We start from the raw sequence: 18022 nt of genomic DNA, 5'->3' as shown, positions 1-18022 counted from the left end.
AACCATATTTTGATCTCTTCTGCCTGATAGTCTTCTTATTATACATATTCTCTGTGGACATCTTATTTTTTTCTCATGGCCTTAACTATCACTTGTATGTGCCTGACTCCTAAATCTGAATCCCCTTCCTTGAACTTTCTCTGGGATTCCATTCCAGATTCCAGACCCTGCAGTGGCTGGTGGGATCAGAACACAGGACTTCTTCCCAAGCTGGAACTAAAATGTGCTTTCAGGTTTCTTTTTAGCCAGTTTTTTCCTTCCTTTGTTTTTTAACTCTTCCTTGAACCGTTCCTCAATCCATTTTGGTTCAGTTTTCATATCATCCTGGGTTTCTTTAGTCTGTATTAAAGCAAATAAACAACAAACAAACTTAACTAACTCCAAATTGCCCTCCAGAGATTTAATTTTATACCAAAATCTCTCTCTTTGTTTTCATCTTCACAAACTTTCCTCTTTGAGAATTCAAAGGAAACACTTGGCAAGGGGAAGACAATCACTATTTTGTTTTCTTTTAAAGTATTTAACATGCTAAATACCAAAGATTTACATTTTAAATGTAAGCCTATTTGAGGAGCTGTGTGTCTCTGTAGCGGGGTAGGAGGGGGTGGTGCTGGAGTGGTGAGGAGTCTGTTCCGGAAACCCTAAGGTCTCTAACCTGAGAAACTGGAAAAATATCAAATAAACACTCAGCTCTGAGAGGGGCTGGACTAATTCACCCACTTCCTTCCCCAAATCATTTGGAATTTCTTTGGGTATTTATCCTGAGAATGGGATAAGGGAATGAAAAGGACAGAATTTAAGCAAGAACTAAGAAAAGTTAGACTTTCAAGACATAACTTAAAAAATTATTCTTATCCCGCTCTTTTCTCTCTCACATTGACAGACTTTTAAAAGCACGTTTTACCTACAGATTTCCATGGAAACCACCAAAGGGAAATTAGAAAGGAGAGGCATTGCAGTACCATTTCTGTGCGAATTGATGTTTGATTTTCATTAGGCTAGCACTGTTTTTCCTCCAAGGTTTTAGTGTTTATTAAAGCAACAATTATCTCAGTAACAATTCCTCCAGGGTAGTTTTATTTAAAGGTGCCTAACCTATATACTTCACCCAACTGCTTTCAAAATCGTTCAGTCCTTCATGACGGAAGTTAACACACATCTTTATACCAGCTTGGTTCTGCACCAGCAGCCTGTCCCCGGCAGGGCAGAGCCACGAAGGCATGCTTTTTGTGTGATGTGCACGTTGCTGTGCACCTTGGCTGCAAAGCAGGAGCTGTGCTTTAAAATGGCTAAGAGCCAGTACATGCCCTGTGCTGAATTATCAGTCACGCAACCTGGCCACGCAAGAAGGATGCTTTCTCCCTCCCGTTAACACTAAAACGAGAAAAAAACCCAACCAACAAATCCAACAGGCATCAAAACCTTCCCTGCGCCTAGGGAAAGCGCGCCAACCACACAAAGAAAAGAGGGGGGCTACTGGGATTCAAAATCATTTCCCCGGGACGAACACCCTCCTGGACCTATCGGAGTTAACTGCGCGCTTGGTCGTAGCCAATAGACACAGTGTTTCTGGTTCAGGTCCGCCCTGAGGACGGATAGACTTTTATGCAGTCCAATGGAAGAGTGTGATGCTGGAGCATTAACCAATACATTCGGGAGGTGGGTGGAGTGTAGGCCAGGGGGTTGGCGGTGCCGTGTCATGGAGGCTCAGTCTCTGAGCAGCCATTGAAGGGGAAGGAACTGCGGTGTGTGTGTGTGTGTGTGTGTGTGTGTGTGTATGCGCGCGCGCGTGTGAGTGCGCGCGCGAGTGTGTGGACAAGGAGGTGGGGGCAGCTGAGTTAAGAGTCCCAACTCCTTGGACTCCATTTGATATTCTCTTTTTTCTCCCCCACACCTATCTGGTGGTGGTGGGCGTTTATATTTGCGTTTCTTTTCATTCATTTCCAAATCTTTTAAAATTTTAGGGTTGGGGGTAGTGGGAAAGGCAGGAAAGGGTAAAGGAGGAGAGTAGTAGCAGAAGAGCAGGAGGAGGACATGGAGATGAAGAAGAGGATTAACCTGGAGTTAAGGAACCGAGCCCCGGAGGAGGTGAGATGACTCAGCCCCCTCCCCTTCTCCACTAGCCCCGTATTGGGAGGATCGGGTTTCTGGGGGTCCCGGTGGGTGTGTGGGGAGGGGTAATGAATTAAGACTCACTTGGGGTTAGGGTTGGGGGGAAATATTTAATTTCAAGTTTTAAATCATTAAAATCTTTTACTTAAAATGGCGAAGGGTTTAAGTTTCTAGGGGCGTTTTGTGTGTGCATGGGGGCTTAGCCCTTTTCGCCTCTCTTCGAGTCAGGCGTCCTGGCCTCGTGGGGGCGGGAAGCGGGGTGTTGGGGCCCGCTCCGCCGCTGCGCCCCCCATGTTCCTCCTCCTGGGGGCCGGCGGCGTGGGCGCGACCCCCCAGTCCCGCTTGCCCCTGCCGCAGCCATCGTTGCCTGAGAAGTTAGTCCAACTTTTCTGCAGTGCTGCCAACTCTTTTATTTAGGCGGGGGGGTGCCCCCGGCCTCGAGGCCCTTGGGCGTCCGACGACGTCGCGCCCGGCGCGGGCTGGGGTCGCTCGCGGAGTCCGCGGACCGCCCGCTGCCGGCTGCGCCCACTCCCCCGGGAAGCGGCGCGCGCCGACCGCCGCCAGGCGGAATCTGGGTCAGCGGCCGGTTCTCCGGCCGTGGGGAAGTTTTGGGACTCGTCGCAGTGACCAGAGGTGGGGAGGGGACGCGAGGCGCAATCCCCTTCGTCCCCCGCGGTATAATGAAATTCGGCGTGTCGTGTCGTGGTGGCTGCAACTCCGAATTTGGTCCCGGGAGACGGTTTCACAAAACTCAACAAATGGGTCGTAGTAGTTCTGCGCTTTAAAGATGGGTTCGGCGAAACGAAATGATGCGCTCTCGCTGCTGTCGCCTTAGTTAAAGAGACGGGGTTGGGAGGGGCCACGTGAGGCGGGGTCGCGGTCAACTTTTCAGGGGTCGGGCAGAAGGCGTTTCCGCCTCCTTTTCGAGGGCGCCTCCTCAGCTTCCCCCAGCCATCCCCGCCCCGGGTGGGGGCGCTAAGGGAACACGGGCTGGGAGGCGACCCCTTTTTCCCTGGGGAGTCTCCGCCCCGCGTGGGGTTTCCCGTTGGTCGGAGCGTAAGGTCGAGAGAGCGGGGCCCACGGCCAGCAAGGAACCTTGCACTTCTGGAAGCAGAGGAAAGCGTCAAGAGTCTTACTAATTAATTGCGGCCTCTGAAATAAACCTTAGAATTGGAATGACAGAGATATAAGTTTTTTTCAACAAGGGTGGAGGTGGTGCCTGTGCATACCAGCATTGGGGACGAGTGGGGTCTGTCCGGTGGGCTGCGGCGGCGTGCAAACTGGGAACCCAAGATCTTTATGTACTTTTCAAAAAAAGTCTGTTTTCCTGAAATTGGCAGGGGGCAGGGAGGAGGAAACAGCCGCTGCTGTCATCCCAGAGAGAACTTGAAGTTTTCTACGGCCTTCTCTTTAGGGGCTTCAGGAAAAAAACAAATCAAACTTAAAAAGCTGCCTCTCAGGAGCACACATTTAGAATGCTTTTTTATGTTTTGGGTTGGAAAAGCGGATTTGTGTCTCCCCCGCCTTCCCCCATTCTTTTACCTACCCTATCCGTAGTAATTTCCTTGCCAGTTTTGGGGAGTGCCGGATGTTGCCTTTTTGCAGCCTCTCCTTCCTCTCCTGTGGTGTAATAACGGTCTCTCATATCTATATAGCTCTTTACAGTTTACAAAGCACTTTTCTTGTTTGTTATTTACTTTTGTCTTTCGGACAGACTTGTGAGGTGGATTGTATTGTATTGTTCTAGAATCCAAATTAGCAAACGGAGTCTCAGGGCAATGAAGTTATTTAGGAAGAACTGGTTTTCTGACACCAAATCTAGTGGCCCTCTCTCCTCCATTCAGCTCAAGTAGGAGTCAGAAGACTTGGAGTGGAGGCACGGCTGTGCCACATAATAAGTATGCGGTCCTAGGCAAGTCATCCTTACCCTCTGGGCCTTTGCTGCCTCATCTCTAAACAGGAGAGCATGATGCCTTCTCTGCTTACTGAAATAATTATGTCCAAGTCATATTCAAATAGAGAAGGTGGCATCCCTTGATGCTAATTTTTAGCCCTCAGAATACCTCAAAAATATTTTTGCATTGGGAAAGGAGAGCCAGAGTCTCCTGTCTCCTCCTTAAGATTAAGTCCATTTAGGCCCACGCCAGAAACTTTGGTTCTACAACTCTGACCTAACAGAGGATCCATCTCCCCCTTCCCAAGAATGGGGAGAAGTCACCAAAATGCTACCAGAGTGGCAGGGAGAAATAACATTTTGTCAAGGATGTATTGTTCTGGGTGATATTGTTTGGCCTCAATATTAGAACAAATAACATTCGAAAGCTGGACTGTCTCAGAAGGAGCTTTCTAACATTTCTTCCTGAAGGATAACAAGGTATTTTTGAGTTATGGTGGCATTTATCAACCAAAGATAAGGGCGTTTAAATTGAAAAAGTGAATAAAACAATTTCCTTTCGTCTCCCTGCTGTTTTGGGCAGCTCGCTTGAATCCTTTCCCAGTAGCCTGGGTATCCCCTCAGTGCATAAATATATGCCCTGATGTTGAGAATCCTTCTTATCATGGTCAGAAACAAGTTTCACATGGGACCTTTTTCAAAGTTTTATTTTTTATGTGACAGTGATTTGAAGCAGGCATTGAACTTCTTAGTCCAAGTTTAAATTTAAAAGGTTAACTTTATGATGACTTTAGACTGTGTTTCAGTTTTGGGGGAGAATGAAAAGGATCTGTGTAAGGGGCTTGCTGGTTTTAAAACTTTTTTTTTTTTTTAAAGGTTTTTATTTATTTATTTTTTCCCCCCAAAGCCCCAGTAGATAGTTGTATGTCATAGCTGCACATCCTTCTAGTTGCTGCATGTGGGACGCGGCCTCAGCATGGCCGGAGAAGCGGTGCGTCGGTGCGCGCCCAGGATCCAAATCCCGGCCGCCAGCAGCGGAGCGTGCTCACTTAACCGCTTAGCCACGGGGCCGGCCCTGCTGGTTTTAATGTTCACATTTCCAGAGTGTCAGGACCCAGGTCTTTTGCTAAACAGATTGCAAACTAAAGAATCATTCACGTTCTCTCTTACAGGTGACAGAGTTAGTCCTTGATAATTGCCTGTGTGTCAATGGGGAGATTGAGGGCCTGAATGATGCTTTTAAAAAACTAGAATTTCTGAGTATGGCAAATGTGGAACTAAGTTCACTGGCCCGGCTGCCCAGCTTAAATAAACTTCGAAAGGTAAGTTGGCATGAGGTGTGAAAGCATCATGATTTCTATGCCAAGGGCTATTATGTCTCATTCTTGGCTAAATGAAACGACCATTCTTTCTTTTAATTAGAAAGTTCTAAGTTTCCAGAGGTAAGAAAAAGGCTTATGTAGGATTTTTGGAATCAGCTCTAATATTTCTTTTAGAAATTTAAATTTAATAATGAAATCGCTTTATGACATGAATTTAGATTTAACATATACCAAATGTTTTTCTCTGAAACATAAAATTCAGCTGTTACACAACTGGAACCAAACCTGGGTTAGGAGCCCATTATATAGGGGTTCTAATATTTTATTTGGCAGTTGTAGGTGGGAATTTGGAAATTAATGACTTGTGACAGTCTCTTGAAACCAGGGAGAATAACAATTGGTTTTCTTCTTCAGATTGATATATTTAAAAAATCTTTAATCTGTCCTAAGTCTACACCATTCTTTGTTTTCTCCCCATGTTGAATATATAGTTGGAACTTAGTGACAATATAATTTCTGGAGGCTTGGAAGTCCTGGCAGAGAAATGTCCAAATCTTACCTACCTCAATCTGAGTGGAAACAAAATTAAAGATCTCAGTACAGTAGAAGCTCTGGTAGGTGGAAAGGTTTGTCTCTGGACTTGCTTTCTTTGGTTGAGTTTTCTGAGATTTGCTTGTGTTTTATCTTATTGATTTCTATTTAACTCTTCTGAAACTTCTGAATTTCTTATGTTTTGATCTAAATGATTATCGCTTTCTTTTCCTTTTGAGTAAAACATGCAGATAAATTTTTAAATCAGTGAGAAATTTATTATCAACTTTAAGAGTTGAATACCTGGTTTAAAAATTTCGAGTATTTTCTTAAATCCTATTCCTTTTCCTTGTTTCTTGATTATATTTTGAGTTATGTCATTATTTGCTCCTTTGTTTCTTGGTATGAGGGAAGGAAAAGGAGATGAAGTGAAACTCTGAATATTGTTGCTCTGATTTTTAAAAAAGCTTGGGAGGAGGTTGAAAATAAGCTTGACTGTGGCTTTAAACTAACCATGTTATTGTTGTTGCCTATTTGTGCACAGATTTGCTTAACAAAATATATCGAGTGCCCGCTATGAGTAAGGCACAAAGCCAGGTGCAGGAGATACAGCAGTGAACAAAACAAAGTTCCTACTCTCATGGAGTTTACATGCCAGGGCCTCATTAAGAGAATCGGCTGTGCTTATATAATAACCCTTCATTATAAAATTCTAAAAATTCAAAAATCATTCTCTTGATTTCAAGTGTATATTTTCTGGTTCATGAATTAAAAAGAAATAACATGATATTGTAAATCTTGAATATAAATTTTAACTTTTTTATTTTACAGCAAAATCTTAAAAATTTGAAAAGTCTTGACTTGTTTAACTGTGAGATCACAAACCTGGAAGATTATAGAGAAAGTATTTTTGAACTGCTGCAGCAAATCACATACTTAGATGGATTTGATCAGGAGGATAATGAAGCACCAGACTCAGAAGAGGAGGATGATGAGGGTAATCATTCTTTTTTTTTTTTTTTTTAATTTTTTAAATTTATTTTTCCCCCAAAGCCCCAGTAGATAGTTGTATGTCATAGCTGCACATCCTTCTAGTTGCTGTATGTGGGACGCAGCCTCAGCATGGCCGGACAAGCGGTGCGTCGGTGCGCGCCCGGGATCCGAACCTGGGCCGCCAGTAGCGGAGCGCGCGCACTTAACTGCTAAGCCACAGGGCCGGCCCAAGGGTAATCATTCTTAATACTTATAAATGCATCACAATTATAGCTTCCACTCTAGCCATGCAAATTAGATTGGGCCTGGATATTTAGGTGTAGAAAAAAAATGATGTATAGTAAAACAAGAGAAATTTAAAACCCTCAGCCCTAGTCCTGTATTTTTTCTTTCAGATTTCTGATAACTTTGGGGAATTTAATGACTATTATAATACCAATCTCCATGTAACCACCGTCCAGTAAAAGTGTTAACTTTTAAAATAGTAGTTTTTTTTTAAAGAAAAGAAACATTCATCATGGTATTATCCATAATAGACACAAAGTAGAAACAACCCAAGTGTCCACCTAAACTGATGAATGGATAAACAAATGTGATGTGTCCATACAATGGAATATTATTCAGCCATGAAAATGAATGAAATACTGATACATGCTACAACATGAGTGAACCTTGAAAACATTCTATTAAGTGAAAGAAGCCAGACACAAAAGGCCACATATTATATGACTCCATTTGTATGAAAAGTCCAGAATAGGCAAATTCATGGAGACAGAAAGTAGATTAGTGGTTGTCAGGGCTGGGGGAGAGGAGAATGGTGAGTGACTGCGAATGGATATGGGCTTTTTGGGGTAGGGGTGATGGAAATGTTCTAGAATTAGATAGTGAATATACATTTTTGGATAAATGGGTGACTAACAGATCACATGATGGAATAGCTGTTGTTAGTAATGAGACACTGTTACTAGTGGTTGAAAAATTTTTCATTATAAAAAAACTTTGATGGATAAAAAATGTTATAAAATGATAGAATGATGGACAAGCAGATTTTGAAGTGTCCACAAAGTAAAACAAACTTTAGTACATGTAATGTTTTGATGAAAAGCTATATGCTGGAAACATTTCAGTATTTATAAACCATATTTCTCTAGTAGTAAATATGCTTGTTGTAAAAGGGAAATCTTAAAAAAAATCACCCTGAGATACTTTCCACCCATTGACTTAAGAGTGAAGTGATTGGGTCAAGGGTAAAAGGATCAACGTACTAGCAAGAACCATTTACCCAGCCATTTGCTCATCTTTTAAAATATTTTTAAAGATGGAGATGAAGATGATGAAGATGAAGATGAAGCTGAAGCTGGTCCACCTGAAGGATATGAGGAAGAGGAGGAAGAAGAAGAGGAGGATGAAGATGAGGATGAAGATGAAGGAGGCTCAGAATTGGGAGAGGGTGAAGAGGAAGTGGGCCTCTCCTACTTAATGAAAGAAGAAATTCAGGTGAATGGACACTTCTTATGTGCACTGAAAATTAATTATTTAGGCAGAGGGCTAAGTACAATAAAAAGTAAGTTGTGTAGATATCTGAGAGTTGTTTGTCACTTGTGGGTGTGCATATGTCTGTCTGCCTTTTTTCCCACTGCCCCCCAGTTCATACTATATCCAGATAATCATAAACACCTATTGATTTTACCTCCCAGATATCTTTCAAATCCATTCTGCTCTCAGTAGCATGATATGGTGGAAACATTTTACAAATGTTTCTGAGCCCCAGTTTCTGCATTTATAAAGCAGATTATACCGGGGCCAGCCGAGTGGTGCAGGTGGTTAAGTGCACGCGCTCCGCCTCAGCGGCCTGGGTTTGCGGTTAGGATCCTGGGCGCGCACCCGATGCACCGCTTGTAACGCCATGCTGTGGCAGCGTCTCATATAAAGTAGAGGAAGATGGGCACGGATGTTAGCTCAGGGCCAATCTTCCTCAGCAGAAAAGAGGAGGGTCGGCATCGGATGTTAGCTCAGGGCTGATCTTCCTCACAGAAAAAAAAAAAAGAAAAACAAAACAGATTATTCCAACCTCATAGGCTTGTTTTAAGCATTTAACAAGATAATATATGTAAAGTATCTAGTTGCTGGCACATTGTAGGCACTCAAGAAAACTTTCCTTTCCCCTGATAATTTCTTGCTTATGCTTTTGTATTATCTTTCTAAATGGTCTCTCTGAATACAGCGTCACCGCTTAGATGTATCCTCCACGGTGCTTCTCTGCATAGTCTGAGTGCAAATACGATCATACCACTAGCCTGCTAGAAACCCTTCAATGTTTCTCTGTTGCTACAAAGACATACAAGGCCTGTCATCGTCCAGCCCCTGCTTCGTTTTCTAGCTTCATCTCCCTCACTACCAAATTAAATCGTCAGACGAAGCTGTTTCTTGCCTGTCTGTGTATACCTTGTTTACTCTATTTGAAATGACTTTCTACCCATGCCCTCTGATGAAATTTATTTTCTTTTCTCTGAGGTGAATATTAATAGAGTAAAGCATGTGAAATGCACTGATTTTATGTACAAGTCCGTGAAATTTTACATATATATATACTTGTGTAACCACCACCCAAATCATACCTCATGAACTCTTTAAAAACTCAACTCTGGGGCCGGCCCCGTGGCTTAGCGGTTAATTGCGTGCGCTCCGCAGCTGGCGGCCCGGGTTCGGATCCCGGGCGTGCACTGACGCACCGCTTCTCTGGCCATGCTGAGGCCGTGTCCCACATACAGCAACTAGAAGGATGTGCAGCTATGACATACAACTATCTGCTGGGGCTTTGGGGAAAAAATAAATTAAAAAAAAAACAAACAAAAAAACAAAAAAAAATCAACTCTGGGGGCCGGCCTGGTGGTGTAGTGGTTAAGTTTGCCTGCTCCACTTGGGTGGCCCGGGGTTGGCAGTTCGTGATCCCAGGAGTGGACCTACACCCTGCACATCGGGCCATGTTGCCTGGCATCCCATATACAAAATAGAGGAAGATGGGCACAGATGTTAGCTCAGGGCTAATATTCCTCAGCAAAAAGAGGAGAGTTGGCAACAGATGTTAGCTCAGGGCTGATCTTCCTCACCAAAAAAAAACCCCTCAGTTCTGGAGTTGCCTTGTTATTGAAGCTTTCTGTAATTTTCTGTAGACAATCACTCCTTCCTCTGTTACCTTTGCACCTTGATTAGGCTTCTGTTGCCTGTAGACACTTTTGTAAAAACTTGTTTACTTGGCCACTTTCTTCTGGTTGGTGAGCTCCTTAAGGGGAGGGCCATTCATCTTTGTATCTCATCATCTGGTACATTGATGGCTCATGGGAGATGTCAGTTGACTTGAACAAATGATCTTTAGACCCTGGGAGATTAGATAAGTTATTTTCTCCTAATGTTAAATTCTTGAGTTTTGTTTTCATAATTCATAATTTAAAATAATTTTGCATTATTAAAAATAACATTTCATATTTAGACTAGAAATTGTTAGGATTCTCATTTGTTCTCTTTTACATTGGTTAGATAAACAATATCATTGGTTAATGATAATTTTCTTCTGATGCCATTTTAAATATGGAACTACTGTGGAAAAAATAGGACTTGAACTTGTTAGGGGCCTTAGTGAGTTAGGAGCTATACAATAATGAAGAATAGAACTTTACGTATTTTAAGTATTCATAGAGAAAGGCAATGTGTTCAGTTTACATCAGCGTACAGCTTGAATATTTTCCCCCTAAGTTATTACTAATTTATTTAGTAAAATAATAGACTCATGTTATTTTGCATTTGGCTTTTTATTTTCTCTGCCAATAATTCCTCTTTAAGTCTAAATAGTATTAAGTAATTTAAAAATGACCTTAAGCTAACTGCAAGTGTTTATGTTTATCATTCCATTGAATATTGGGAAATATTAACTAAAAATTACATGGTCAAGTATGGAGCAGAAATCTCAAAGATGATACATGCAATGTTAAGTCAGTGTAGTACCTGGATAGCAAGGACCAGAAGAACCTTTCGATCATGGTGAGATAATTTGGATGTTTAAAATGAAGTCTTGTTTTCAGATGCTAAAAGCCAGGAGAGGCTTAAGAGACTATTGAGATTTAAAAAGAAATTAAAAGGAAATAGAAATGGTATTTGATTAGCTTTTTTTTTTGTTTGAGTCTTGTTCTATTTCAGCTGCTCTTCAGAGGTGAGGAATTAATATGTATAAAGGACTTTATGTATGTGTAATATATTTCATTAAAAATGGGGATGGGGACTTTAGAATTGTGGTGTCCTTGTACTATTAATAGTGCAAATGAGGAAACATTTAATTTCCCTAATTAGGAAAGGACCATAGTCTTTACAGAGCAAGTCTCTGGTGATCTAATAGATGATATTTCAAAAAAAAAAAAAAAAAAAGCCTTAAAAACACAAATTGATTAATCTAATCATATTTTGTTTAAAACAACATCCAGAGAAGTAATTAGCTTTTTTGACATGGGCTTTTCTAAATTATCAAGGAATGAATGTGATTAGTATCACAAGTGTTTCTTAAAAAATTATAAATATTTAAATATCCTCATTTATCATTCCTTGCAGATTTAAGATGTTTAAAACGTCTCTTCTCTTGCTTCTTCCTTCTGCCCCATTCTCCTCCTCTTTCCTTTCCCCTCTCTCCTGTGCCCCTCTTCTCTTCCTTTCTTTTCTTTTCTTTAGTTTAAGGCTGCCAGGTTCTCTTGATTTTTAGTGTGGTTCCTTTTTGTACTATTTGCTATCCCATCTGTTCCTTCTGCTCTTTGTAGCTTGGTGGTGTTCTGGTATGGAATGCTTTAGGTGTTTGAATTGACTGTGTAAGAATGATTTCTGATGTAAGTGTCATGCAGCTTGGTCTCTCAGGAGCTTCTAGCTAAATGATGGAAAATTAGGTTCCGTTTAGTATTTCTAGACACAAATGGGACTGTGGATACTGTAAAAAAGGTGGGTTGTCCAAGTTTTCCCTAACTACCCAGCAGTTCTTGACATCTGCCAATTAAAGTATTTTTAAGGAGCAGTAAACTTTTGTGGGGTTGGAAGGAAGACCTGAGATTGGTTCCATTTTTTCAATCCTATAGTAGAACTCAACCATTTGGAACATAGCCAAGAACAAGGCAGTAATTGTAACAGGCCTCTGAGTAGCCAAAATATAAGTGACAAAAGACATTTTCTTTGTAGGGAAGTGTTTAAGTTGTTATTCTAAACCAATTTTCCCTTTTATATTCAATCCTCTGATAAGCTTGTTGATCTATTTTCTAAATCCATGGCAGATTAAAATTGAAATAGTAACTGACTGCAAAAGAGAAGGCATAAAAACTAGGAAAAGATACTAACTCAAAGTAGAGGCCAGGGTCATTTTAAAAAGGAGAAAACCATCCTACCGATATTAATAGGCTCCAAGGGAATTGGCATATACTAATTAGTATAATGTTCACGATAAAAATGGTGACTATGATAATTCACAAAAAAGGTTTGTTAGGTTTAGCATAAAATGGTAGAAGAGTATGCAGTACACTTTAGAGATTTATATCCCAGTTGGCTAAAGTAAAAAAAATGGTTATGATATTTCAACATTATGCTTAAATCTTAGCTATCCAGAACAACTCATTCCACAAAAGTTGTGAATCAGGTTTTATTGTGATTTTTATTGATATTTGCTGTTTTGGTGTATAGATTTTTAGATGTAGAAGGAACTTACAGATCTTTCTAGATGAATACTTGCTTTTATTGATTGGAAAACTGAGGTCCAGAGCAATTGACTTATTCAACACATATAACTGTGTTGGGACTAGGATTCAGGTAATTCCTTCCTTAGTCTATAAAATAGAAGACTCCATCTTTTTTTTAAGAAGAGTGTTTTCATAATTTTATTTATTTATTTTTCCCCCAAAGCCCAGTAGATAGTTATATGTCACAGTTGCACATCTTTCTAGTTGCTGTATGTGGAACGCGGCCTCAGCATGGCCAGAGAAGTGGTGCGTCGGTGCGCGCCCGGGATCCGAACCCCAGGCCGCCAGCAGCGGAGTGTTTGCACTTAACCGCTAAGCCACGGGCCTGGCCGTAGAAGACTCCATCTTGGAAATAGTCAAAAGTTACTCTGTCCATTATAGTAGCCACTGGGTACATTTAGCTATTTAAATTAGTTAAAATTAAATAAAATGAAAAGTCCAGTTTCTCATTTGCACTGGTCACATTTCAAATGCTCAGTAGCCACGTATGGCTAGTGATTACTGTATTGGACAGTACAGATATAGAACATTTCCATTGTTGCAGAAAGTTGTTTTGAACAGTGCTGATCTAAAACATAATTTATTTTCAGAAAGAAACTAGATTTAGTTGGGTTTTTAAAAAGGACCTATGTACTTTAGGCAGAGGTTGTCATAACACAGAATAACGGTAGTTTTTCTGCTCATGTTGGAATGTATTTTTATTAAACAGTGAAAAATCTGTGTCATGGCTTATTTATTCTCAAACTGAATATTTGAATTTCAAGGATGAAGAAGATGACGATGACTATGTTGAAGAAGGGGAAGAAGAAGAAGAAGAGGGTAAGTTATGTTAGCCATAAAAAAAATCCTTAAAGTTAACAGCTGTTATTCATGGACTTTAAAGAATGCATCTATAATTCAAATTATTACTGATCTCTGATTTTGTAACATATAGAATGCCTTGAAAGGTACAAAACCTTTTTTAAAGATTAATTTTCTTAAGGAATTCATAAATTCTATTGAAAAAAACGGCATATAACATTTATTTTCAAAACAAGAATGAAGAGATAATGGAACCTTGAGCTCAGTTTATTATTTTTTTAGAGTCTTTTATTTTGGAGAGGGTAAAGCCTTATCTATAAGAGAAGAACAGCTGAACTCCAGATAATGTCCTTTTTAGATTTGCTCTCTGGTACTCTTTACTTAGGTCTTTCAAAATAAATTTAAAAATTCACTAATAATTCCATTAATATCAAGCCCTGTTTCTTGATCTGTACTTCATGATTTGGCCACAAGGGTGCATAGCAAGCTGTCATTATTTATGGATTTTTAAGTCTAAGTCTGTTAAGTCTGTTCAATACACTGAAATTGAAAGAAATTCAGAGAGGAAACTTAACCTATAATTTTCTTACGCTGTTAACTTTTCACTAAGGTAGTTTCAAAACCTTGTAACTTAAATTTATTCATTCATTAAAATTAAGTATTTTATAATTTTCCTTTCACTCTTCTTTCAGAAGAAGAAGGTCTTCGAGGGGAAAAGAGGAAACGAGATGCTGAAGATGATGGAGAGGAGGAAGATGACTAGATCATTCTAAGACCAGATTCGCTGATGTTCCTGGGTGTGCAATAGAGTGATCACATCTTTGTTTCTTCATGTACGATAGCTATCCTTACAGAAGATAATGTGTAACTTTTTATAGGAAAAGTGTGGTTTTACTATTTTTGCCTTATCATTCCAAATAAGATTTACTAGTCTGTTAATGATCATATTGTATGTAGAGAAAAATTTTCATTGACCCTATTGTGAAATTCCCTAGCAATTTATTTAGAATCTTAATTTTTCTAATTCAAGCTCACTGTATTAGTCATTTTTAGCCCATAATTAAAACATGATCACTTTTGCACAGGCATAGTATGGTGCGTTTCATTCTAAGGTTTTAAAGTTATTTATAAATTAACTGAAATCACAGTTGGCTGGAATATGAAATGAAAATATTCTCTTGAATGATAAGTTGGTTATTTTTTTAGAGGTGACTCGGAGATCTTTAGTTTGAAGGCAATGACTTTTGTTTTTTGGCTAAGGGTATTTGGGTGCTTTTTGTCACATGAGTAAATTGGAAAGTAGGAGTAGAATAGTAAAGGTTCTATTCAGTAATATAGTTCATGGCTTTGGTGGAGCCTTCTTTTAAAAAACCTTTTAAGCCAGGTGATTAAGATTTGATTTTTGAAGGAAAAGTTGCTTACACTAAGTTCAGAGACATGCAGGTGAGCCCTTTTTCCTTCAAGCTGAAGATCATGACATGCTAACGGTTGTTTATTTTGTTTTGTTTGTAAGTGTGCATTCTTTGTTTTCCTCTCGGCAATTCCTTTATAATCGCCTTCGTTTCTTCTTTCACTCCCTTCCCTCTATCTCAAAAAAAAGTTGTGAAACTTACGGATACCCAGGAATACCTTCAGTGGTACCTCAACCACCTTTTCAGATGTGTCTCAGTTTTAAACAAGCTAAGTGAAAGAAATTGACTATTTTCTGAGATACGAATATTATTATCAATAGTTTTATGCAACAGACGGCTTATTGTAAATCTTTCTTGGTTGACAAGATGTACAGACTGCATTAGTAGGATGAAGAAAGAAAAGAAGCAGAGGAGGCTTTCAGAAGCAGCATTAGTGTTCCTCAAAAGTCAGAACAACTGTCTCTTGACAATTAATGAGACATTCAAGTCAAATTTTTAAGTTGGCTTCCCAAATGATTTAAATACCACTCTGCAAAGTATTTCTAATTTTTCTGAGTAGAACCTTTAATTATTCTTCCTATAGTTTTAAAGTATTACCAGATATAACATTTAATTGTAATATACAGGGCAGTTGGAAAAATATTTGAAACTAAATCAATATTAAAATTAAGATTTGTTTTCAAGTGGATGTCCATTAAAAATAGAAAAATATTTGGGATAAGTGCGAGTGTTTCCTTATATGGCTCCTAAATATATTACGAGTAGACAAGTACATCTCCTTTTTTGTTGTGGAGGCTCCATGTTCAAGGCAATTCCTTTTTTAATCTCAAATTTAAGCTATCTAAAAATTTTTTCCCCTTCATTTTGAATATTTGTAAGTTTTTTTTAAAGTTACTGTCAGCAAATTAATTGGAGTTACACTTCCATACTGGGACACATTTAAATTACTGAGTATAGTACTGCTTCTTTTTTAGTTTAGAATGTATGACTTGGGGTTTTAAAGTAAAAATTTATGAAGTTATTTGTGGATAAACTAAAAAAGTTGCACAACTGACTGAAATAAAACTCTTGGGATAAGTTTAGTGGAGGATTGGAATCTTAAAAAGGCTAACATTTTACTCCATTTTAACAGTTGAAATGCCCTTTTTTAGTCCCTAAGAATTCTCATCGCATAGAAATCTCATCGATGAATTCTCATTGCCAGATTATAAAATACTTATTTTTAAAATTAAATCTATATATTGATTTTCTTATCAATCATCTTATTGTGCAATCAAAATTAGAGTTCTTTGGTTTGAAAACAACACTTAGAGCCTCCAAATAACTTTTTAAGAACTTATTTAGCTTTGTGGGTGGTATTTTCATGCAAATAAGTAAGGGTGGGTTTTATATTTTGTAGAAGTTTTTGGTCCTATTTTAATGCTCTTTGTATGGCAGTATGTATATAGTGTGTTAAATTCCTCAAAACTCTCCTTAAAAAACTTTGAAGTTAATACTTTTGTGTAACTGTGTTTTGAATAAAGCCATGACAGTGTTACAAGCAAAGAAATGCAGTACTCTTGATTATTCTTTTATTGTTTCTGACTATTCCCTGTTTTTTCTGTGACTGCTGTAACTTAAAGTTTTTGAAACCGAATTGCTTCAAATAAATTGAATATTTGTTGTTAATGATTAGTTTCAGTGTGTGACATTGACTTTTTAAATAGCACCACTGGGGGCTTTGAAGGTCTTTTTAAAAACTGAGAAACAGCTTGAAAGTTAATTCGTTCAAACACTTGGATGTGACATGAGGCATTACAATATAATAGTTTAACTCATCTTCTGCCTTATTAACTTTTTTTCCAAGAAGCAGAAAAAATTCTGGATTCCCTTAATTTTCCTTTTGGAGTTGCAAATCGAGCCACTACTTTTTATATTTTGATTTGAAGTAATAACTATTACCTATAGTTAAAGTAACTATTTCTATAGTTATCTAAAGTGATTATAAACCTATTGTATACTAATAGCTTTCTAAAATGAGTCCAGAATCTCCACATATACTGTGTAATGTTTATCTTCAGAATCCTTAGATAATATAAACACAAACATACATAATTCTTGCATGTTTACCTTGAGTAAATCAAACCTGAACCAAACAGTGTTTCTGTTCTTTTGGTTTTCCTGTGGTAAGTGATTTTTAAAATGTTTCATTTGTAGACAACTCTGGAATGTATTTTATAAAGTCAAGGCACAACTATAATGTTAAGTAATGTTTTAATGATTGCTTTACAGCTTAATATTGAAAAGGTCTTTTAATTATGGAACTCTGCTTCCTGAGAGGTGGGAAATATTGACGTATATTTCAACTACAGGAATTGTTTATTGAAATTAGTTTGGTTTTTTTTTTTTTTTTTTACATGTTTGAAAAATTCAAAGCCTTTTCCCTCTTGGTTAAAGAAAATGGTAGAGCTACGCTAAAAGTTTTTGGTGGAGGTCTTAGATAATGAAGCAATTCTGTGAGACCGTGATTCAGAACACTTAAGTATTCCTTGTTCTACATTTTAAAGAAGAGGCATTGGAACATGTGACATTTATTCTTCCAGTTGCTGAAAATGGCCCCTCTGTTGTTCCTAGTACTGGATGCAATGATATTTTGCAGCTGTTGCTTAATAATAGCATTCTACTACTGCATTCCTTTTTCATGTACTAATCAGCCTAAGTTGTGAGAACCTGGCTTGGGTAATTTGGGCCAAGGCAGCTACCTGTGTTACTAGTCTACTGAGCAGCCTTAACGTGAAGGAGAACAGGTTATACCACAACATGGAAATTACAAAATGAGTTGATCTCCAGGAGAATCTTTAAAAAGACTTTATATACTGGTAAAATACTTTGATTTCATACAAATCTAGCCAGTTTTTTGGGTAGTAAGACCCTGAAGCAGGGTTATCCCACAGTAGCAATTCTGATTAAGGAAGAAACAGAAATATGATTTTTTTCAATTTTACAAATATTTACAAATAATTTAAATTTTTGTTAAGGCTTCATTTGGACCTGGTGACTTATAAAATGGACACATCCATATTACCGGTCAATACTGACACAGGCCACCAAATAGGCACATAACACTGGTGAAAACAACCCATTCTAGCCGTTCAAGAAGTAATTTTGACATTGTAAACATTTCCCTATTTTCTCTGATTCTCCTATTAAATACTC

General features: G+C 38.7%; 1 protein-coding gene across 2 annotated transcripts; it reads left to right on the top strand.

Moving 5' to 3' along the window:
• Positions 1-1730: 1730 nt before the first annotated feature.
• Positions 1731-16501, top strand: ANP32E (acidic nuclear phosphoprotein 32 family member E). Of its 2 annotated transcripts, XM_058539028.1 has the most exons (7): positions 1734-2088; positions 5179-5328; positions 5820-5942; positions 6691-6856; positions 8171-8349; positions 13379-13433; positions 14108-16501. In XM_058539028.1, exons 1-7 carry the CDS (start codon positions 2035-2037, stop codon positions 14176-14178), a joined length of 798 nt encoding a protein of 265 aa, XP_058395011.1. In that variant the 5' UTR covers positions 1734-2034; the 3' UTR covers positions 14179-16501. The 2 variants fall into 2 exon arrangements, with proteins under 2 accessions (XP_058395012.1, XP_058395011.1); XM_058539029.1 differs by lacking the exons at positions 6691-6856; positions 13379-13433; positions 14108-16501 and having other exon boundaries at positions 1731-2088; positions 8171-8332.
• Positions 16502-18022: the final 1521 nt, after the last annotated feature.

The sequence above is a fragment of the Diceros bicornis genome, chromosome 4, assembly GCF_020826845.1.
Source record: "Diceros bicornis minor isolate mBicDic1 chromosome 4, mDicBic1.mat.cur, whole genome shotgun sequence".
Taxonomy (NCBI): Eukaryota; Metazoa; Chordata; class Mammalia; order Perissodactyla; family Rhinocerotidae; genus Diceros; species Diceros bicornis.
Note: the sequence above shows the minus strand (reverse complement) of the source record. Positions and strands in the feature narration are given on the sequence as shown.